General features: G+C 62.4%; 1 protein-coding gene across 1 annotated transcript; it reads left to right on the forward strand.

Annotated features, from left to right (window-relative positions):
- Positions 1 to 3387: 3387 nt before the first annotated feature.
- Positions 3388 to 18879, forward strand: LOC132486018 (inactive sodium-dependent neutral amino acid transporter B(0)AT3-like). Its single transcript, XM_060092675.1, is given in 19 exon segments — positions 3388 to 3475; positions 3478 to 3555; positions 7491 to 7535; positions 7538 to 7627; positions 8013 to 8159; positions 8315 to 8423; positions 8646 to 8767; positions 9017 to 9198; positions 11437 to 11474; positions 11476 to 11545; positions 12396 to 12508; positions 13146 to 13274; positions 14904 to 15005; positions 15007 to 15058; positions 15628 to 15715; positions 15718 to 15825; positions 16142 to 16304; positions 17470 to 17632; positions 18706 to 18879. Coding segments are annotated over 19 exon segments (2061 nt in total).
- The last annotated feature ends 3328 nt before the right edge of the window (positions 18880 to 22207 follow it).

Genomic DNA, 22207 nt, shown 5'->3' on the forward strand with positions numbered 1-22207 from the left:
GTGTGCATGTGTGAGCGTGGGTGTGTGCACGAGTGTGTGTGTGTGTTCTGTGAGTGTGCCTGCAGGGGAGCGTGTGTACATGGGCACGAGTGTGTGCCTATGTACACATGTGTGCATGTGTGTGAGTGTATATACGTACGTGCACAAGAGTGTTTGCATATGCGTGGATGCTGTGTGAGTGTGTACGTGTGAGTGTGTATGTGTACATTGCGAGTGTACAAGTATAAAAGTGTGTACACAGTGTGTGGGTGTGTGCCTACATAGGTATGTGTGTAGGGGTGAGTGTATATACATGTGCAAGTGTATGTGTGCGTGTGTGGGTATATGTAAGCATGTGTGCACAAAAGGGGACAGGAGGGACCCTCCCGGTGCGGGTATACATACGTGTGAGTGTGTATGCCCATGCGTGTGTATGTGTGCTTGTACACGTATGTGTGAGCAGGTGTATACGTGAGTCGGCGCATGAATGTACTCACACATGTGTGTGTGCACGTGCGTGCGTCTATGCACCATGCACACGTGTATTCATGCATATGTGCATATGTATGTGTATGCACAGCTGTGTGTCTGTGTGTACACATGCACGCCTATGGCTATGTGTGTACACATGCATGCTGCCCTGCAACACACATGCTTGCCAGGTGAGGCCAGCGGCCCAGGAGCAGACTGGTGGTCCCCCCGCCCTGCCCGCACTCCCAGGGAGAGTCAGAGCTGCAGCGGGGGTGCGCCTGCTGGGCGTGTCCTGCTCATCTCGGCCCCTAGGAACATAATCTCGTTGCCCCCCGCCCATTCCCCTCGCTGTCACCTCCTAAGCTCGGGACTCCCGCGGTGAGGTCGGGGCTTTTACCTCGTGGCTAGGAGTGCCCTTCTCAAGGCCTGTCCAGAAGAGGCCAGTGAGCTTGCGAGAACCTGGCAGAGTCCTGTGGGGCCCCGCCCACCTGCCGGCTGTGAAGAGCCCCCGAGTCTTGGCCACATTCCAGCGTCGTGAAGGCTGACCCACTTAATCACTACATCTGGCCGCCATGAACAGACGAATAGTTAATAAAACTCAGCTTGGGCGATTTAGGGCAGAAAACCCCACTTCGTGTTTTCTTGAGAGGACAGTAACTGCATGAATATTTAGCCAGGTGTTGGAAAAGACGAGTTACAGGGTAACTAACTCAGCCTTGGCCACCGAGGTGGAGGACGGTCCACACGTCCCGAGCAACGGCAGGAGCCACGAGGGCCCGGAGGGCCGTCCACCGGGTGTCGCTCAGAGAAGGCGTCAGCACCTCTCTCCCAGTCAGGGACGGGATGCGACACCCATTCTCAGCCCAGGTCACGTGGCACTTGGGTGTTTGTTTCCAAGAACTGGTCACCTCCACTTTCCATGAAAAATCTGGAAGTTTAAGTTAAACTGGACCTTCTGAGGATTCTCTGTGCAGGATGGGAGACCCTAGTGGGAGTGGGTCCCGGCGCCATGTCCCTCCCATTTGGAGACGCCCCACCAGCTTCTGCAGGACCCCACCTCCCTGCTCCCCAGAGCGTCCCGACCCTCCTCTGGGACAGCTCTGCTGTGGACTCCGTGGACACACGCCCCTACCTCCCGCCCCGGGGCATGGAGGGGGACACGCTCCCAGGCGTGACCTGGGCGGGGCTGGCCCGTCCGTCTCTCTGTGGCTTGGTGAGGGCTTCTTTCAGACTTCACGTTTCTCAAATTGTTAGAAATTCGGGCTTTGTGGGCATCGCGTGTATCTGTCTGAATAAATCACTCCCTTTCACACTCTTGGCCTAAATGTTGTCTAAATGCAGAGGACGCGCAAGCAGCGGAGTCCCAACCTCGAAGGGACGGGGCCGGACTGCGGCTCTGCTGCGCCCACGGAGCCCCCGTTACCCAAGACGCCCGGTGGAGAGCAGGGGCGGGTGCGCCTTGACCTCAGGATATGGGAGCTGCTGGCCAGGTCACTGTGGGGGGACAGGGAAAAAAGGGAGCAGGAAGCACGGAGGGGAAGGCCTGTGTGGGTAACTCGAGGCTGGGCCTGCCCTCCCCTTTCCCATCTCCAGCCTCCCCTCCCCCTCCCCCCACTGCTTTCCATCTTCTCTGATTCTCCCTTTTCTCACTTTTTCCTCTCACCCAAAAAGGGATCTCTAAACAATGTGTCCCCTGGGGCCTGCATTGCCGGGACCCCCAGGTTTGGCATCCTGCTGCCCGGCTGCAAGACTAGCGTCCAGGAAACATGAGATTATGGATGTAGGGCCCTGGCCTGTCCTAGTGGAAGTGTCTGCTGGGTCAGGCGGGAACGTGTCCAGGGAGCCCCCGGTGGGAGGCTTAGGCTGAATCCACCGTGACAGCTCACTACGTCTCCAGCCCGCAGGCAGGAGGTGCTCCGGGGTAAGACGAGGGCTCACGTGTCCCCCCAGCCTGGCCAAGCCCTCTCCCCTGTGCCCTGGTGTCACCCTCCCACCCAAGGGAGCCCCCTGAGGATCCAGGCCCCCACTCCCTCCACGACCCCTGTGGCTAATGGTGGGCTCACACCCGGCATGGATTCCTGGGCACCGGGGTGCCAGCAGATGCAGAGGGGAGGGCTGATCCTCTGGAACTTACCTGGGCATCCTCAGAAGAGGAACACTGGGAACCAGAGGGAAAGTTCACATTCAGACAATTTGAGAAGTTTGGAAATCTCTTTGGAAAATAAATGTGGCTTAAAAATAAACACGGCCCCAGGCCCGGCAGTCCTGCCTGGGCATTTGCCCCACATCCACACAAAGCCGTGTGCAGATGTTCATCTCAGCTATTCCTCACAGCCCCACCCGGTCAGTGCGCAGCGGACACGGAGCCCCATGGCTGTACTACACCCCGCCTGGTAGGTCTCCAGAGACTGAGGCCAGCCCCAGGGTCACACGGTTTATACAATGTGCTCGAGATGACAAATCTATAGCGACGCAGAGCAGATGCAGGCCGCCAGGGGTGCAGCCACACGGGGGACAGAGGGACCCTCGGGGATGGACATGTCTGCTGTGACGTTGGCGAGATGTTTCAGGATGTCTCCACTGGGGGCCTGGGGGCGTGGCCACTTGGTTCTATTCCTCACGACAACGTGTAAGTCTGCAATTATCTCATGAAGTTAATTAAAAGTAAAATTTTATAGAAACAACTAAATGTGCCCCAGCCTTGGAATCCTTGAGGTTCTCGTGTTGATGGTAGCAGCAGCTGCAGGCTGTTGGCATCAGGCGGGAGCCAGCGGGGGGCAGGGGCACGCAGCTGTGGCGGGCGGGGGGTTGTTACCAATTAACCGGCTCCACTGGTTTTCATTTAAATCATGAAAAATCACACCTGAAGGGGAGACGGCTTGCGGCTTCCCATCCCCAGTGGAGGTCCCGGGCTGCGGCCAGGAGCTGGTGGTGGGCATGGCGGGCACCCTGGAGCCGGACCCACCTGTGGATGCTGGTGGAGATGAGTGGCCCAAGTGGGGCAACGAGCTCCAGTGCCTCCTGAGCTCGTCGGGTTTGCCGTGGGCCTGGGCAACCTCTGGAGGTCCCCGTACCTGTGCCAGACCTACGGGGGGGGGGGGGGGGGTGAGCCGCGCACCCTCCACATCTGTCCCCACCTGCGGCCTCCACGGTGTTAGGGACCTGCTGCCCCCGGGGGATATGTCCCTCTGAGGCCCAGTGGCCTCAGGTTGGCGGTGCTGCTCACTAGGCTGCCCGTCTGGGCTTTGCGGCGGTCAGGGCGCCCAGGCCCCCTCTGCAGGTGCTGCAGCCTTGCTGGCAGCACCCCAGACCGCGAGCCCAGGGGTTTGCTCAGGCTCCCAGCACCGAAGCCCGTGGGCTGGAGCCGGAGCGGCTCAGCCTGGGGTGCTTCTCGCTCGATGGCCTTCTCCTGTGTCACGCTTGCTCTTGGGGACATGAGGCCGCAGGCTGGCCGGACCACTGCCTTCGGGGGCGGACGTGGCCCGTTTTGTCCCCAGGCGCAGGGCGGGGGTTTCTCAGGCCGGCTCGTCCTCTCGTGGGTTCTGAACTGAGGCTCCTCTGCCCGTGCGAGACCGGCGGCTCCCCGGCACCTGCAGACCTGCCCGCCTGAGTTGGTCTCTGGTGGGAAATTTGGGGAGTGTCTCTTTCAGGGCCCAGGAGACGGGAAAGGCTGAGCTGGTGACAACTCACGCCACGCCTTCTGGTCGGGGAGGCATCCTTGTCCTTTCAAGGGTGGACAGCCAGCCCTCCGCGCGAGGTAGGGGGCAGTGGACGGTGGGCAAGCAGACCCCACGTGAGCGCCGCCTGCCGAGCTTCCTGGCCAGAAGGACGCTGCCTATTTATAAGGTCTTTGTTTCCTGATTGTGAGCAGATACAGGGCATGTGGGGAAGTTTGAAAGTGCAGGCGCCCCTGCAACAGCTGCCCCGGAGGCGCCGGAGCCCCCGCGGTTTGGGGTCGGGCGGGCGCCTGGGCCCCGGGTCTCCTGGCCAGCGCCTCTCTGACGAGGGCCCCTCGGGAAGTGCAGAAGCACAGGCGGCAGACCCGACCCGGGGCTCTCGGGGGCCTCTCGGCGCCCTTGGCGTCAGGTCAGGGCCTCGGCGACGCTCCGTACGCTGGGGATCTGACGTTTGCAAACGTTTCACTGCCCACAACCTTACTCACTGTTCAGAGCTGCCAGAGTCGGGGGCCTGGGAACCCTTTTCCTGCGAGGTCTGGTGGAGCGCAGGGTGAGGGTGGGGCTCTCCGAGATCCGCCAGTGGGCTGCTGTGCACAGCGGGCCCCCCGACGGGGCTGCGTGCTCCGTGTCGCCAGCTCTTTGGTCCCCCCAGCCGTGCACAGCGGGTCCCCCGACGGGGCTGCGTGCTCCGTGTCACCTGCTCTTTGGTGCCCCTCCTGCTCTCAGGGCTGTGGCACCAAATGTGTGAGGTTTTCCCCACACCGACCGGGTCTCCAGTTCTCAGTGGACACCGACTGGGTGCCCCACGACCTAACCCCACCCTGACACCGCCTGACCCCACAGGCCAAGGGCTCACCCACAAGATGCCCCCTTCAGATGCCAATCTGGAGTAGCAGGTCCCCAAGTCACCCACAGCTTCTGTCCAACTTGGCGACGAATTCAAGGGGTCCCACGACCCCTCCTAAGGCTCAATAATTTGCTAGAATGGCTCCCAGGACTCAGGAAAACACTTAGGTTTACAGGTTTATTATAGAACCGCCATATGGAAGAGACGGGACGGGCGAGGCACAGGGAGGGGCACGGAGACCCCGCCCTCCCCAGGGGCAACCCTCCTGTGCCTCGAGTGTCACCCACCCAGAAGCCCCGCCAGGCAGGGTTTTTGATGGAACCACTGGCCACTGACTGGTGATTAACTCGGTCTCCCTGGTGGGCGTGGTCAGGGCCTCTGGCCACCAGCTCCATCCTCCAGGAGTTAGACCTCATTGGCATGAGCCCAGGTAAGATTTAAGGGCTTATCACGGACGGCAGATGCTGCTTCTCTCTCCCATCACCCGCGAAAGGCTGAGGGTCTTCGGAGCTCTGAGCTCCGAAATGCATTTCTTTTCGGGATGAGGACCAAATGTGCTGGTCTTGCTTCATCCCAGCATCACGGATCGTGTGAACCCTGTGCTGAGGTCCACCCGATGGTGGACCAACTCTCCTCCCTCCTTCAGATCCAGCAGAAATGAACTTACTGTGTGACTTGAGGGAGGCAGGTGCCCACGCTGGACGTGGAGCCCTCTGAGCCCTGCCCCCAGCGCCCCAGCCTGGTTTGTGACCTGAGTTCCTGTCCCCACGGCAGTCCCGTTGGGGTTGAAATGCACCTGACGCACAGGGTGGACGCTGCCCACCACGTGGTCACAGAAATGCCTCTGGTTCTCTTCTCCCCCAGCATGGCGACTCAGCCACAGGAGAACCCTTGCCCTCCCTGGATATTTCCTTTGGGTGGACCCAGTCATGCTGACCTCAGCTGCCCCTAAGGCCCCCACCTGGGCCCGTCTGACCGGGGTTTTCCCCTCAGAGCAGGGGGGAGGGGGAAGGGGGCCAAGGTCTGGTTAGCCTGGAGGCTACAGCCCTTCCTAGACAGTGGATCACATACCTAGGACTCAATCCCTGCCCGTGTGGCCATTCCATGTCGGTCCTCGCCACGCTGCAGCTGTGCGTCCCGAGGCCTGAGGGTGGCTGGGAGGCCCGCCTGCAGGAGACCCCACAGTGCAGGATGGAGACGGGGCGGGCAGGGAAGAGGGCCCCTCCGTCTGTGCCCTGGGCCCCGGCCCTGTGGCCGGCCCCTCCCCCCAGGGGCTCCCTGGGTGACCCTGGTTTTGTCCACACCCCTCTAGCTCCGAGTCCCAGCCCACAGATGCCCTCCCATCCCTGGGGCATCCAGCACCTCCACCGAGGCTGAGTGCCTCCAGAATTTAACTCTCTCCTTTAATGCGGCTTTGCCTTTTGGCTGCTACGTAGAAGGCACCAATAAGCACTGTTTGCCCCAAGTGCTGGCCCTGGAGTCCTGTCAGAGGCCCACGTGGGCTGAGGGCTCCGTGGCCGCCTGTGCCCTCCAGGGCCCCAACTCAGCCTCCAAACCCTGGATTGTGACACGAAAAGCCAGACGGAGGCTGTGCTGGTGAAGAGCACAGGGGCCTGTGGTGCGTGCAAGTGGTTCTGGGAAGCTGAATCCAAGCTTCCTGCAGACAGTGTGGGGGGGACGCCGCCGACCGACCTCGTCGGCCAGGAGCCAACGCTGAGCTGCCCCGCGGGGTCACCTGGACCTGTGCGGGGGTGGGGGCAGCTGCCGGCGGTCCTGGAGCATCGAGGTGCCCACACATGCTGGTCCAAAGCACGCGGCTGGCGGGGACCCAGAGGGAAGGGCCCTCAGGTGAGACGCCGACATCGCCAACTCAGTGCTGGGGAGTTAGGGGCCCTCCCGACAGCGTGGGAGCGTCCAGCGGGGAATCGGGGTCTCCCCAGCAGGCCTGGCAAGTCTGTGGGTTCGGGGAGGCCGGGCCCTGCCACCTAGCGGCACCCACTTTGTCCACGGGGGCTCGCGGCGCAGAAGGGCCGCCGCCATCTCTGCCTGTCCTTCCCTCGGGCTCTGGCGTCGGTCAGTACGTGCTCCGTCCTGGGGGCCTCGGCGCCCTCTCCCGCCGCCGCTGGGTCCACCTCCCAGCATCTGGACTGGGGTGAAGGGTCGGAGAGACAGGTTCCTGCTCCAACTCAGGGCGAAGCTTGGGAGACCGTCTGGGGTGTCTCCTACCCGAGGCTCCACGTGAGCCGACCAGCTCCCCGACTCAGGAGCCCCGGAACCAGGGGTCACAGGGCCTCAGGGAGAACAACGCAGCCTGTCCATGGATGAAAACCACCAATAAAGCACCAGATGGTGGGGTAACACCAAGTCATTTAAAACAATGGCAACCCGCTGACACGGGGGTCCCCTATCCTCCCCTTGGGCGGCCACGAGCACTTGTCCCTCACCCCTGTGTCGTCCTCCGGCCCGAGGCCTGGCCAGGCAGACGGCGCCGCTGGCTGACCGCAGCGTCTTTTCAGGTGCCTTCCTCATCCCCTACCTCACTGACGGCCTTCAAGGGCAGCCCGCTTCCACATCGAGCTCGCCATTGGCCAGCGCCTGCACAGGGGCAGCATTGGGGTGTGGATGGCCATCTCGCCCTACCTGGGGGGAGAGGGTACGCACCTCTCTCTGATCCCTGCCCGCAGCTGCTGGGGGCAGCGGGGTGGGGGCGGGCGGCATTTACGTGTGCCATACGTGTTTCATGGGTGTTTGATCATCACTCCAGTGCATATCCAGTGGTTCTGAACCTGCAGACACGGGAGGTGCCCTGATGTAAAGATGCAGGGGCCTGGGCAGCGGCATCCCTGTGGGAGGACTTGGATGCTGGGTGCGGTGGCAGAGGCGGCGGGCCAGCCTCGGCGCAGCAGCAGGCTGTCCTGTGTCACCCAGCTCATGCATGCAGAGCGCCGAGCCTGCTTATCCCAGGAGCTCACGCACCAGGGGAGACCAGGCAGAGGGCAGACCCAGCTCCCCGTGTGCCCTTGAGGTGGGTGCTGCAGTACGGGACCCGAGCAACACCGTCCAGGCCTGTGACATACCTGGAGGCTGCAGGCCATCGGAAAGCCCCACCTGGAAGCAGCCTGAGGCTGGTGGAGAGCCAAACGTGGCCCAGCCCAGAGAGCACCACGTGGCCGGGAAGATGGCGGGTTGCCTGCGGGCGGACGCAGCCAGATGCAGGCCAGTGGGCAGACAGTGGGAGCCCTTTGGGGCGATGTAGGGAGCAGAAGTATGGGATGTGCTTGAGGACGGTCTGCAACGGGGCAGCCAGGAGGGGGACGCTGACCGTGGCTGGTGCCCACAGGGCTCGGCGGCTTCATCACATCTGTCCCGGTCAGCAGGCACTGCGACCCGGTCCTGGTCTGGGTGCTGTGGCACCTCCCCAGCTCCTCCCAACCCGATGACTGGTTAAGGTGAGGTTGTCCTGGACAGGGTGGGTCCCTAATCCAATGGCTGGACCTCAACCTCACGGGCACTGCTCTCGGGCAGGAAGCCCAGCCTCGGCCGGCAGCTGGACACTGGGGCGTGTCACCCCTGCTGTCGCCTGTCCACTGCGGGCCCCAGGGCTCCGGAAGCCTTGCTCCTTCACTGAGGAGTGCCCAGGCCCTCGCAGCCGCTCGTGTGCCCGGTGACAGGAGGGTGAGGGACAGGCTGCTGCGCTCCCTGAACTCAGGCTTTAGGTGGAGACGCCAGCCAAGGGCGTCATCTGGGGACACCTCCCAGATGCGGGAAACAGTCATGGTTTTCAAGTTCGCTCGTACAGCTGGGTTGACCTCTTTCCCTTCCTGCCTCTGGCTGACAGAAACTTGTGCTTGGCACGCGCTGGACAAGGCTGGCCCTGGGGGCTCAGACCAAGGGTCAGGGCTGGGAGGCCCTCCATGTCGGCCACAGAGGCCACTGGCAGTCAGCCTCCCTGTCCCTCACTCAGGGTTGCCGTGGTCCTGCCCTGTGTGCCCAGGTCACCTGCCGTCTATGGCCAGCCCATGACTGCACGGGCTGGTTCCAGGCTTTGTGCAGGAATGCCGGGACGGCAGCGCTGTGAGCCACCCCCGGTACCGGCAGACACTGAACATCACGGCCGACATCAATGACGGTGGCTCTGTCCAGTGGTGGCTGCCGGTCTGCTTAATGGCCTCCTGGGCCACGGTGTACCTGTGTGTCATCAGAGGCATTGAGACCCCCGGGAAGGTGAGAGCCCACAGGCCAGACGCCGCTCCCACCAGCCCCAGAGGAGCCCTCCCCATTTCCATCATTGCCGGCCTCCGGGGTTCAGAGGCTCGGCGAGGAGGGGCGCAGCATCAGCACTGTCACGTGTCCCCGGAGAACTGATGCCTTTGTCACCATGAGGTGAAGCTCTGCAGCCGGGCAATAGTCTGCTCCGAGTGCACTGGGATGTTAGAGGAGATGCTCCAGCCTTCGCTGACTAAACTAATACAGTGCGCTTTTTCCAATTGTTTTCTTTTCACCTCTTTGGGCCGTTTTGTTTGAGGTGTGATTCTTGTAGACAGCATAGAGTTGGTCTTGTTTTTTTATCCAGTCCGACAATCCCTGCCTTTTTTTATTTTATTTTATTGGCTGCATTGGTTCTTCATTGCTGCGCGTGGGCTTTCTCTAGTTGTGGCGAGCGGGGGCTACTCTTCCTTGCGGCGCGTGGGCCTCTCATTGCGGTGGCTTCTCTTGTTGCGGAGCACAGGCTCTAGGTGCGCGGGCTTGAGTAGTTGCGGCACACAGGCTCAGTCGTTGTGGCGCACGGGCTTCAGTAGTTGTGGCTCGCGGGCTCTAGAGCGCAGGCTCAGTCACTGTGGCGCACGGGCTTAGTTGCTCCGCGGCATGTGGGATCTTCCCGGACCAGGGCTCAAACCCGTGTCCCCTGCATTGGCAGGCGGACTCTCAACCACTGCGCCACCAGGGAAGCCCCCCTGCCTTTTTTATCTGGGGCGTTTAGACCATTTACATATAATGTGCTTATTGATCTGGTTTGGTTTAGCTCGTCATCTTGTACTTCTTTTCTGCTCGTCCCCTCTGTTCTTTGTTCCTGTTTCACTCTTTTGCTGAGTATTTCTTGATCCCACTCTATGTGCTTTGCTTATTAGTAGCACCTTGGTGGTTGAATTAGGGGTGGTAGCATCATGGTCTGTCTCCAAGCAATGCTGCAGCGCTGTACACAGGAAGCTCTCAGCGTCACCCTCCCTCCCCACAGTGTCCACGCTGTTGTCATACATTTGACTTGCAATGTGTTATAAACACCAAGTGCATTCTCAGCATTTTTTTTTTTTTTTGGCTGCACTCCACGGCTTGTGGGATCTTAGTTCCCTGACCAAAGTGCCAAGTCTAACCACTAGACTGCCAGGAAACTCCTGCATTCTCAGCATTTTTGTTTCAAACAGTGGATTATCTTTTAAAGAGACTTAGACAATGAGAAAAAACATATTGATAGTTACCTGGTCTCCATGCAATAAGGACCAGGGGAGCCTGAGCCTAAGCCCCAAAGCCTGCCTTTCAAATTGCACCTAGCACAGGGCTTCCCACCCTCTCTTCCTTCTGGGCTTGGATAAGTCCAGTTTTATATGTCTGTCCTTTAAATGACTGTGACGAAATCCCATGCATTTCTACCAGGTCTCCCGATCCGTGGTTATGGAGGTCTGCAGGTCCGAGTGTGCACGTGTGCCTGCGCTTTTTCTACCAGGTCTCCCATCCGTGGTTATGGAGGTCTGCAGGTCCGAGGGTGCATGTGTGCTTGTGCTTTTTCTACCAGGTCTCCCGATCCGTGGTTATGGAGGTCTGTAGGTCCGAGTGTGGACGTGTGCCTGTGCTTTTTCTCGGTTACCGTGTGAGGGTGGTGATTACCCTCGCGTGAGGGGCTCCAAGCTTGGGGGACTGGAATTTTGGAAGCAGCCACATCAGTCACAACAAGCCAGCCAGAAGCCCCGAATAATCCTGCCATGAAAGTCCCTGAAGATGCACTGGGTAGTTCCCCGGTGTCTACACTGGGGGCTGGGGGTTAGGAGGGAAGGGCTTTCACTTGCAGATTTATTTTTCGCAGTTGCCGTGTGTGCAGACCCCTCCCCAACCCTGAAAGAACTGGGGGCTGGTCCTCCTGTGGGAGGTGTGAGCAGGTGTGTGGCCCCATGGACCCTGAGAAGCGGCCAGTTGGGGGCCTCAGGGTGGAAGGAAGAGGGGCCTGACTGTGGACGAGGGGGAGTCTGCCCGCCCTGGGGAGCCCGTCGCCCTCCTCAGCGGAGTCCACGTATGGGTTTCCGGGGAGCCCCAAACGCTGCAAGCTTGACTGGCGCTCACACCCCACCATCCCCTCCCGGGTCCCACAGGTGACGTGGCGGTGGACCCAAGCATCTCGGTACACCCACCCCTCTCAGGGGTGCACGCGGAACAGACACACTGCAAAGACTAACAGCCGGCCTTTCTCAGGCAATTTATTTCATGGCCTTGTTCCCCTACCTGCTTCTCTGTTTTCCTCATCAGAGGACTCACCCTGCCTGGGGCGACCGAAGGACGGACCTACCTATTCATGCCCGACGTAAGTGGGTCCCGAATCCAAGCCCCCCGGGATGCAGCCTCTGGAAGCACGCGAGCTGGGGCCCCTGCCCAGCCCAGCTCGTCCCAACCCCTGGCTGTGGGAGCAGAGACGTGGTCACAAGGACGGGCAGCCTGGGGTCCCAGGGGTCAGGTTCAGTGGGGAGGAGCACAGGAGGACTCGGTGTGGAACGTGGAGACCCCGATGAAATGGGGGTTCAGGGGGGAGGCCGGCTGGGGACCCGCACGTCCCACCCCTGGGGTCCCAGGCCCCCCACCTCTGAGGCCCTCATCCAGCAGTGCAGCTCCACCAGGCGAGGACCACTGGGCCATTCCACAGTCTCCGGGGCCCCAGCATCCCCGGGACCCCAGGGGCTGCACAGCTCACCCCGCAGCCTCCCAGGCAGAGCCCTTCCCCAGGGGAGGGACAGGCCCCTGGGATGCAAGCAGGCGGAGGTTTGCCCGGTCTAGCAGCAGCAGCATCAGGCACTGTGTGCACGGGGCCCCACCTGGCCCTCAAGTCCTCCGAACCCCGGGCCTGAGGGGGAGCAGAACAAACACCCTGAGTCCGAGCTGCTCAGCCTCGACTCCCAGCCCCGAGAGGGCTGTGCCCCCAGCGCTCAGGGCCACACGTCTTGTGTGGATGGGACCCGGGGCGCCATTACACGTCACCAGCAGGCAGCTGGAGTCGGCCATGTCAACTGCTCCTCGCGTGCGGTCCCCAACTTTTCTTGGGGCCTGAGCAGGCGGCACTGCTCGTGGGATTCGTCCAGGGATGCTGGGAACATTCCAGAACAGGAGGCACTGGGCCAGGGCAGCTTGTCTGCTCATCTCAGACCCCGATCTGCTTGCAGCTGCAGGTCCTGCAGCGCCCCCGGGTGTGGCTGGATGCAACCACACAGATACTCTTTTCTCTGTCCCTGGCCTTCGTAGGACACATCGCTTTTGCAGGTTACTACCCGCCCAGGTAGGGTCGGGCTGGGGGCAGGGAGCCAGGCTTCAGAGAGACACACCAAGCGCTCCTTTGCCGTGACCTCCTGCGGGGACGGAGGGTGATGTGGTCTGAGCTTCTGCTAAGGACAGGCTGTCAAGGTCTGGCAATTACTGAGTCATCCCCCAAGGGCTGGGAGGTTGGGGCCCTCTGGGGCAGCTTCCAGCAAGTTCCGGAGCGGCTGTAGGAAGAGAACCTCGGTCATCAAACCCTGGAACAAGGCCATAACCGGGGGCTGCCTGTGTGTGACGCATGGGGCCATAAAAGCAGAAATACCGCCTGTGTCCACCTCCTTGTTACTTAAAATAGATGCCAGGCCCACGCCTCTTTATGGGACGGACTGGCCGTGGCACCAGGCACGACCGCAGGTCATAAGCCACACGGTGCCAGCAGTGATGCCCTTAAACTTACCTCCAGGTGGTTGTCCGTGGGGACAGGCGGGGGTGGGGTGCAGGAGAGGGGGTGGGGACCACTGGGTGAGTGGGAGCCGGACCCCCGGGAGGGTGTCGGCGGGGAGGTGTCTGAGATGTCCTCAGAGCACAGCAGCGAACCGTGTTCCAGGTGAAGCACAGGCAGGTCCCCGGGGGCCCTGATGACATGTGTGTCCACCCAGGAACAACTGTAAGAGGGACGCGGTGACCATCGCCCTGGTCAACGGCATGACCTCCCTCTGTGCATCCATCACTGTCTTCTCTGTCCTGGGGGTCAAGGCGGCCAGTGACCACGGGCACTGACTGGACGGGTGAGAACGGTGCCCTTGGGCTCTCGGGTGAGGCGGCCCCGAGCTCGGCCCCCACGTGGGGATCCCCAAGATGACCTTCTGTTTCCCCAGAGCAGTGGGGTGGAGGGTCCACCCAGAACCTGGGATGGGACCTGACCCGGAAGCAGGGTGCTTGCAGGGATGACTGGTTAAGGTGACGTTGTCCTGGACAGGGTGGGCCCCTAATCCAATGGTTGGTGTCCTGATAAGAGACAGAAGGGGGACACACAGACACGGAGGAGCAGGCCGGGTGACCACAGAGGCAGAGGCTGGTGGGACGTGGCCACAAGCCCGGGGACACCTGGGCCCCAGGGGCTAGAAGAGGCAGGAAGGACCCTCTCCTGTAGCCTCCGGAGGGAGCGCGGTCCTGCCCACACCTTGATCTTGGACGGCTGGCTGCAGAGCTGGGAAAGGATAATCCCTGTTATTTTTTATTATATTTTTTTTGCGGTACGCGGGCCTCTCACTGTTGTGGCCTCTCCCACAGCAGAGCACAGGCTCCGGATGCGCAGGCTCAGCCGCTCCGAGGCCTGTGGGATCTTCCCGGACCGGGGCACGAACCCGCGTCCCCTGCATCGGCAGGTGGACTCCCAACCACTGCGCCACCAGGGAAGCCCGAATCCCTGTTATTTTAAGACCCCCCAGGCTGAGGTCATTTGTCACAACAGCCCCGGGAGCTGATGCTGTTAGGATGCCCCCACCCTTGAAAGTTACCACGTTAGACGGATGGCCTGGTGGCCTCCAGACATGGTTTACGGGTGAGAGCCCATCAGAGCTGCACAAGCCTGCCCTCTGGGCGCCGCTAAACGTCCCCACGGCCCCGGACGGCCAGCGGAACGATGGCCGTGTCAGCAGAGTGTGGGGGGATGCCTAAGGGCAGCCGCCAGGCGCTCCAGGCACTGCTGAGCAAACGCGCCTCTTGGAACGTTCCGGAGAGGTTGCAGTGGCCACGGCCGAGCGGCGAGCAGTGTCGCCCCCGCGGGACAGCAGCTCTTCCAGCCGCTCCACCGAGACGCGCAGCGAACAAAATTGTTGACCCATCACCACTGGGCTCCTGCCCACGGCCGTACCTCAGGCGGCATCCCCGTCTTTTTGCTGCATCTGGGAAACTGGACAGCACTTAAACAGCAAAATCACCGAGAAAAAGCACAAAACTGCAAAAACCGCGGCCGCAGCCAGCCTGGGAGAGGCTTGTCTACAGCTCCGCGGATGAGAGGGCAGAGCGTCCCTGGGGTCTGGCGGGAACGGGCGCGTCAGCCACCCTGGACACGTCCGCAAATGCCCTCGGGATGGTGTGGGGACTGGATGCAAGGTGACAAGTTCCTTCTAGCGAGCAGGAGAATTTGCAAACGTGGAAGCCCCGCGGAGTCTGACCCTCAAGCCCTGAGATAGACGTGGAAGCAAAGGAGAGCTGCCCCCCGCAGCCCCACCGCGGCAGCTTTAGGAGCGCCACCCCCAGGGCCATCGGGCCCTCGAGTCGGGGAGGCAGGGAGCCGCAGGCCCATTTGTACCCGGGCGCCGAAGCTGCAGCCTGTCCCCCGTGTGTGCACGAGGCCGGGCCCCCAGTGCCTGCCCCCAGAGCATCTGCTCACCCCACCTGCCACCCTGCAGAGACATCCTCTGCCACGTCAACGCCTTCCATCTCCCCGACGAGAGCAGCTCCAGGGAGGACTACGCGGCTGCCCTCGCGCACCCTGACTCCACCCAGCCCGAGTGGTGGCGGGCTCCCCCTGGAGGCCTGCTGCCTGGAGGATTTCCTGGATAAGGTACCCCAGGGGCTGTGGCTAGGCTGCAGGTGGCTGCAGGCGTTGAGCCGGGGTCAGCAGTGAAGGGCTCGGGGCTGACCCTGTGCCCCGCTTCTCTGAGCTCCTAGAAAACCCCACGGCCTCAACGCCGAAGGTCCAACGGGCCCTGCCCAGCAGGCGGAGATCCAGGCTGACCCGAGTGGGAGCTGTGGGTGCCCAGAGCCCAGGGAGAGGGGCCTGAGCATAGCCACGGAGCCAGGCTGTGTCTGGAGCCACGCACGGGGCCAGCTGATGCGGGGACGGGGACAGCAGGCTGGGGGCAGTCAGGGGGCAGGTCCTCGGGACAGCGGTCGGATGGGCTCCTGAGCCCAAGGCCCCCAGGCCCCAGGGCACCTGATGCAGGGGATTTAGGGGTACAAGTCCCCTCCCTTTGGAGGTGCACCTGTAGTTTGTTATAACACAGCCCGGACAGGGCTGCCGCAGCCTGACTCAGCAGAGTGTTGGTGCACACGCGTGTTCCTGTGTGGGCGTGTTGGTGCACATGCGTGCCCCGGTGTGGATGTGAGGGCCCACCGTGCGCTGCATTGCAGAGCGCCTCGGGCACAGGCCTGGCCTTCGTCTTCACGGAGGCCGCCCTCCACGTGCCGGGGGCCCCCGTATGGGCCGCGCTCTTCTTCGGATGCTGTTCAGCCTGGGCTTGACATCCACATTCAGGAACACGGAAAGCGTCATCACACCACTCCTGGACTTGAGGGTCATGCCCAGATGGGTCCCCAAGGAGGCCCTGACCGGTGAATGGCCAGCCAGGCCTCCCTGCAGGGCCTGTCCCCACTGCCTTGCTGCCCCTACCCTCTGTCCACGCTGCCCGACGTCCAGACACCCCGCCTCCACGAGGGCTGGAGGGCCCTGACCCCGCAGCTCTGACTCAGCGCCTCAAGGATCATCACAGGGGAGCCGAGGGTCAGGGAGGATGGGGGCAGGGGACACCGCCCCCCACGGCCCACGGCGGCCACCCCAGCCGAGCACGCCCTCCAGCTCCGTAGGTGCAGGGGGACATGATGGGGGCAGTGGACAAGGGGAGACGCCTGAGCACGGGGTTGGGTCCGGGGCTGGCCGGCCTGCTCGGCGTCCTCTCGGCCACCTGCTCCACGCTGCGGTCGGGAAACTACTGGCTCGAGAGTGTTGACCGCTACGTCGCTTCCCCGGGCCTGATCCTCTTTGCGTTCTCCGAGGTGGTTGGTGTCATTTATGTTTATGGGATGAAACGGTGAGTCAGCGTCCAGGGGTCCCGCCCCTCCGCTCCAAGCGTCCCCAAGTACACACGTGTGGGCATCGGGCAGCCGGTCTCCTGGACGGCTACAGGATGACACGGACCATCTGAGTTCCCTCCCCAAACAAACCCGTCCACAGATACACCCCTGGGACCCACACGCCGGGCTGTGGGGACGCTAGTGACAAAACGACCAGTCCCCAGCCACGCGGGGGGACTCCTAAAGTCCAAGGACAGGTGGACACTAGGGCACCGGGAGGCCCTGCCCAGGGTTCCAAGCCCCACCGTCCTGGAGGCCTCTGAGGAGGCCCCACACTGGTCCTGCCCATCCACACCTGGCCCGGGCCTGCGGCCCACCTGTCACTCACACCTGCACTCATATCTGTCACTCTCATGGTCACTCACGCCTGGACTCACACCTGTCACCCTGACCGTAGCCCTGCCCAGATGACCCCGGAGGTTGTGCCCCCTGACCTGGTATACTAGGAGATCCCGAGAGGCCCCAAATGCCAGGGCCTCCATGTTGCTCTGTGGGCACTGGGACAGTGGGCTTGTCCCCGGAGGGATGCTATCCGCCTCGAGAGACCGGAGTAAGAGGCAGTGGTCCGTGGTGATGAGGGGGGAACAGTGAGCCCCTGGACTCAACGGGTTGTGGGTCTCAGAAGGGGACCCTCAGGAGCCGGGAGGAGTGGCCTGGGGGGTGGGGAACAGGAAGGGGAGGGGCCCCAGGAGGGTCGGCTCCTGGGTGGCTGATACCTTCTCCTGGGTCTGCAGTGGCAGCTGCACATCCCCGGCCTCTGTCTCCATTCTGGGGGCCCGGGTCAGGTGCCACCTTCCCTCCCACAGCGGGCCAGCGGAGGGTTCCCTACCCCTCAGAGAGCCGGAGTTCCCTGCCCCCAAAGCCGAATCCACAGGTCCTGCTGTTCCCTGGGCCAGGCTGACCTGCCCCTCTGGCCTTCCCCACACATTGACCTGGGGGTTGAGTCCTCATCAGGACCCCAGAAGTTTGCCTGGTCCGGGGGCCACTCAGGAAGATGCGGGGCAAAGGTCAGAGTGGAGGTGGGGCAGCCCCGTGGGCTACATCTTTGTGGCAGGACAAAGGCTACTGGTCGAGCGGCTGGGGGATCTGAGCCCGTGGCAGACCTGAGTGTCTCTGTGGCAGGTTCTGTGACGACATAGCGTGGATGACCGGGTGGCGGCCCGGCCTCTACTGGCAGGTGACCTGGAAGGCTGTCAGCCCCCTGCTGCTGTTGACCAGCTTTGTGGCCTACGTTGCCCTCCTGGCCAGCTCACCCCCGGGCTACAAGGCCTGGAACCCCCAACACGTAGGTCTTTGGGTGGGGGGCCGGGAGTACTAGGGTCACCTCAGACCTGGCCTGGCCCTTCCCTGGTGCCTTTCGGGGCCCAGGGGACCTCACAGTGGACATTCGTGCCCTAAGGGCCACGTGGGCTGCTTTTGCTCTGAGACCCCAGATCCCCAGATCCCCGATGTCCCCTGGGGCAACGGTGCCGATTCCAGCAGCCCCGGTGACCTTGGGCAAGGGCCTCAGTCAGTGGCGGAAGGACGGGAGCAGTTTCCAGACTCTGGCGACTTCACGGGTCCCTGAAGCCCCTCCCACAGGGACGTGGCTTCAAGCCACACTTCCCCAGTGCCGTGGGGACGGGCTCTGCAAACGCCCAGCCGGGTCCCAGACTAGAAACCGCCACCGAGCCAGTCCGAGCGTGGGCGCGTGGCCCCGACTCGAGCCAGCTCTTGGCCCCAGGCTGTGCTCTGAGCCGCATGGGTCCCGCCAAACTGCCGGCCGTTTGGTGGCTCAGAGCTGCCCCTTACCTGGAGTGTTGAAGCAGCTGCTTCCAAATTCTCCCCAGAAAGGAGCTGCCCCAGAGGACCAGGCAGGCACAGGAGGAATGGTGCCATCTTTCTCAAAGAGCTTCTCGTGACTGTGGTCCTGTTAGATTTGCCACAGAGCCTCAGCTCGTGGGCGGTGCTGCTCACCTTATGGAGGGAGCATAGGGTCTGACGATGCCCAGCGGATCAGGCCAAGGCAGCCCCGAGGCCCCGCGGCCCCTAGGGGTGTGCGGAGTGGCTCTCTCCAGAACCCGACGCCCCAGATCCCAGGCCTGTCTCTCAGAGCCAAAACCCTACGAGAGGTTCAGCCAAACCCTGGAGCTTCAGCTGCCTGAGTCCCCACTGGCCCAGGGAGCGGCCCCTGGCCATGTGCCTTTTCCATCCACCCACCCTGGGTGCTTCGTCTCGGGAAGAGATGGGGTGAAGCTGCCCCACACAACTCATGGCCCCTGTGGTTGAGTGTCCGCCTTGCTCCGTCCGGGAGTGGAGGTGGGGGGGACCTGTCCCCTGCCCAGTGCCCACCTCGGGGCCTTGTGTCCTGCAGCTCAGTTCCCCTCGGGGCAGGAGAAGCCCCGCCCAGGCTGGGTGCGGGCCACCTGCGTGCTCCTGTCCTTCCGGTCTGAACTGAGGGTCCTGGTGGTCGCGCTGGCCCCGCTGCTCACCCGGTGCAGACAGAAGCAGCAGGACAGGCGTCCGAAGCTGCAGGGCGGAGGGGCCGGCTGAGGGCAGGGCGGGGGGCAGGGAGGGCCCTGTCTGTGCCAGAGTGCGACCACGCCAGCACACACTCGCCTGACTCGAGGCCCATGGTCGTCTTTCCCGACACCGTCGCGCCCTCCAGACCAGCTCACGGCACAGCCCAGCTCCGACATCGCAGTCCACGCACTTCCCCAGATGGGGGGCAGCCCACTGTCTGCCTCCTGGGCCCTGCGGCAGGTGGCCAGGCACTGTGCCCAGCGATTCCATGGGCAAACAACGGGGGTGCCGACAGCCAGGCCAGCGGTAGGGGGGCATCTGGGAAGGCCCAGCCACACCCCACAGCCGAGGGGTCTCGTGCCACGCGAGTCTGGGAACCTGCAGGCAGGGCCGGTCTCCAGGGAAAAGCAGACTGCGTTCTCTGCCACGAGGCCCCGCCCCATAGAAGCCCCTTTCTTTTTTTTTTTTTTTTTGCGGTACACGGGCCTCTCCCTGTTGTGGCCTCTCCCGTTGCGGAGCACAGGCCCCGGACACGCAGGCTCGGCGGCCATGGCTCACGGGCCTAGCCGCTCCGCGGCATGTGGGATCTTCCCGGACCGGGGCACGAACCTGTGTTCCCTGCGTCGGCAGGCAGACTCTCAACCACTGCGCCACCAGGGAAGCCCAGAAGCCCCTTTCTTTACCTAGAGCCCTGGGGTCATGGGGAGGGTCTGGTGTGGCTGCACGTGATGGGGAATCTCGGGGGTGTGGGTCCGTCTCGACCGATGCTCGGGCTGCCCAATGCAGAGAATCGTCACAGAAGCATGGCCCATCCTGCTCTCAAAGGCCAGGGAGCTGCGGCGAGAAAGCCAGCGGGGAGGCCGGCTCTTCCCAGGCTTGGCTCAGAAGCACTGCCTTTTATTCTTCTGAGACTTTTTCAGTCAAATGTGTCAGGAATGAGCAAAAAGGCCGATTATCACGCGGGTTTCGACTGTCTCCAGGGGAAGGCCCTCCTCCCTCACGCCCAGCCCTTCCTTCAGCCAAGACCCACCCATTCTTGAGCCCACTCACCTCCACCCGCCCTCCTCTGCTCTGGCCCTCCTCCGACAGCCAGAGGTCAGCTCTAAGGCGCTGGGCACTGGATACACGGGCTTGCTTCCACCCCCAGCCCCACGGCCTCACTCAAGGAGACCACGTGTGTCCTTGGTGTCGTGCTGGGAACACTTCCCGCTAAGCTCCAGTCCCAGGCTGGGCAAACGCTGTCCATGGTGCTGAACCAACCCCAGCTGACAAGGACCAGGTGAGGCCAGGCATGCGTGAGGGGGCCCTCGGCAGCCCAGACCCCAGGAAACAGAAGCACGTGCGCTACCGCCCACCTAAGAGGAGCTGAGTATTAAAGCGGGGTTAACCCAAGAGTGCCCCCAAAGTGAGTCCTAAGCCGCACAGGGAGCCCGGGGCCCGCATGTTGCCCACTCCGTGCCACACTCTATGACTCGTGGCCCCTTCCCCCATCAAAAAGCCAACACAGCCGTGAGTCTTCTTTAGCCTCCCTCCTCCACGTTCAGGGGCCCTGGGCTTCCAGTGGGTCTGCCCAGGGGATCCGGGATCACGTCCCGCCTTCAGGTTAGCTGATTAGTTACAAACTCCACCTGCACCTGTAATGCCCCTTTGCCACGTCCGGTGATGTGGATCCTGGGGTTAGGATGTGGCGTCTTTGGGGGTCATTATTCTCCCACCGGCGCCTGGGGGACTCTGAGCTGCCAGGTGTGGGAAGCGCTCTGTTCACAGGTGAGTGTCCCACGGCTGGGTGCCAGCGCACACCAGGGCTGTGGCGGTGGGGGGAGCGGAGCCATGGGGCCGAGGGACCCCAGGCCTCGTCTGTGCCCTGCTTTCACTCCTGCCCCTCGTGCCTTGCTCACCTTGGCTTCTCTGGCTGTGCACACACCTGGGGGCACGTGAGTCAGAGGCTCCTTCACCTGCAGTTCAGACCTAGGGAAGCCCAAGAAACTAGATGTTTTTTCTTTGCTTCTCAGAATTTTATTATTTTCATGTTTCACCCTGAGGAGACTTGGTAGTCTGCATGGTGATTTTAAAAAATAGATAAATCAGAGTGAGGTCTTACTCACTTGAGCCTGACCAGAGCATATGTCCTTTCCAAGAGTTTTACACTTTAGTAAAAATACAAGTGACTGGGCTTCCCTGGTGGCTCAGTGGTTGAGAGTCCGCCTGCCGATGCAGGGGACACGGGTTCGTGCCCCAGTCCGGGAGGATCCCACGTGCCGCGGAGCGGCTGGGCCCATGAGCCATGGCCACTGAGCCTGCGTGTCTGGAGCCTGTGCTCCGCAACGGGAGAGGCCACAACAGTGAGAGGCCCACGTACCACAAAAAAAAAAAAAAAAAAGAAAAAAAAATACAAGTGACTTTGAGTAAAATTGAGACAAATTGCATTTAGTAGACAAACAAGGTTCCAGAGGCATGTAGAGGTCAGGAAACTGAGCAATGACTGACCTGTTTCTGGAAATGCCAGAAACAGGTCCAGGGGCGCTGGGAGCCTGTGGTGGCCGGTGGCGGGTCAGTGGGGTGCAGCTGTGGGGTCCAGGTCACCTCCCCCTGCATGGAGCACTCTCCGCTTTGGGCAGCAGGTCAGTCCTTCCCAGCAGGGGCACCGCCCGGCCGGCAGCAGGTGGGCGGGGTCAGTCCCGCACTGCTCATTTATGATGCGCTGGCGGACTTGGGTCCGTCATAAATGCTCGGTCACTCGGACGCTGCAGCAGTGGCAGTAAACAGGCAACAGCCATAAACCCCGGCAGGCGCCCTGCACTCACGCTCAGCTGATCTGGGCTGCGTCAGCACCGACGCCGTCCAAGGTACACTGGACGGCACCTGCCACATCACGTGGACCCATCAGGGACCTCCTGGAAGGAAGCCTTGGGAACTGCTCAAGGTCATCAAAATGCTGCTTTCCAGCCTCCGTGTCGTCCCCGGGCACAGGGCAGACAGCCGACCCCCAGGTCACCCCCTGAGCTGCCCCTCCTGCTCTGTGTGCCCTGCAGGGCTCTGAAGGGCACAGCCTCAGCGCAGACGAAGCAGCGCGGGCCCGGGCGATGGCTTCTCCGGGTGGAGGCGCCTCACAGGGACCGGAGGCGGGGACCCGACCAGGGACACAGAGGGACTCTGACGGGCTGCTGCGAGGGGGGCCTGCTCTCACAACGCCCCCCGGCACCTCAGTCCCTCTTGGTGTCGGCTGAGCTGTGTCCCCGCAACCTCGCCCGTACCCACCTCCTGAGCCCTGACCCTGACGCTGGACCCAGCCAGCCTCTGTCAGCTCCATCCCGGGGGGTCACTGCGTGGAAGACAGCCCCAAGACCAGCCTCCAACT

The sequence above is a fragment of the Mesoplodon densirostris genome, chromosome 3 (genome assembly GCF_025265405.1).
Source record: "Mesoplodon densirostris isolate mMesDen1 chromosome 3, mMesDen1 primary haplotype, whole genome shotgun sequence".
NCBI classification, from domain to species: domain Eukaryota; kingdom Metazoa; phylum Chordata; class Mammalia; order Artiodactyla; family Ziphiidae; genus Mesoplodon; species Mesoplodon densirostris.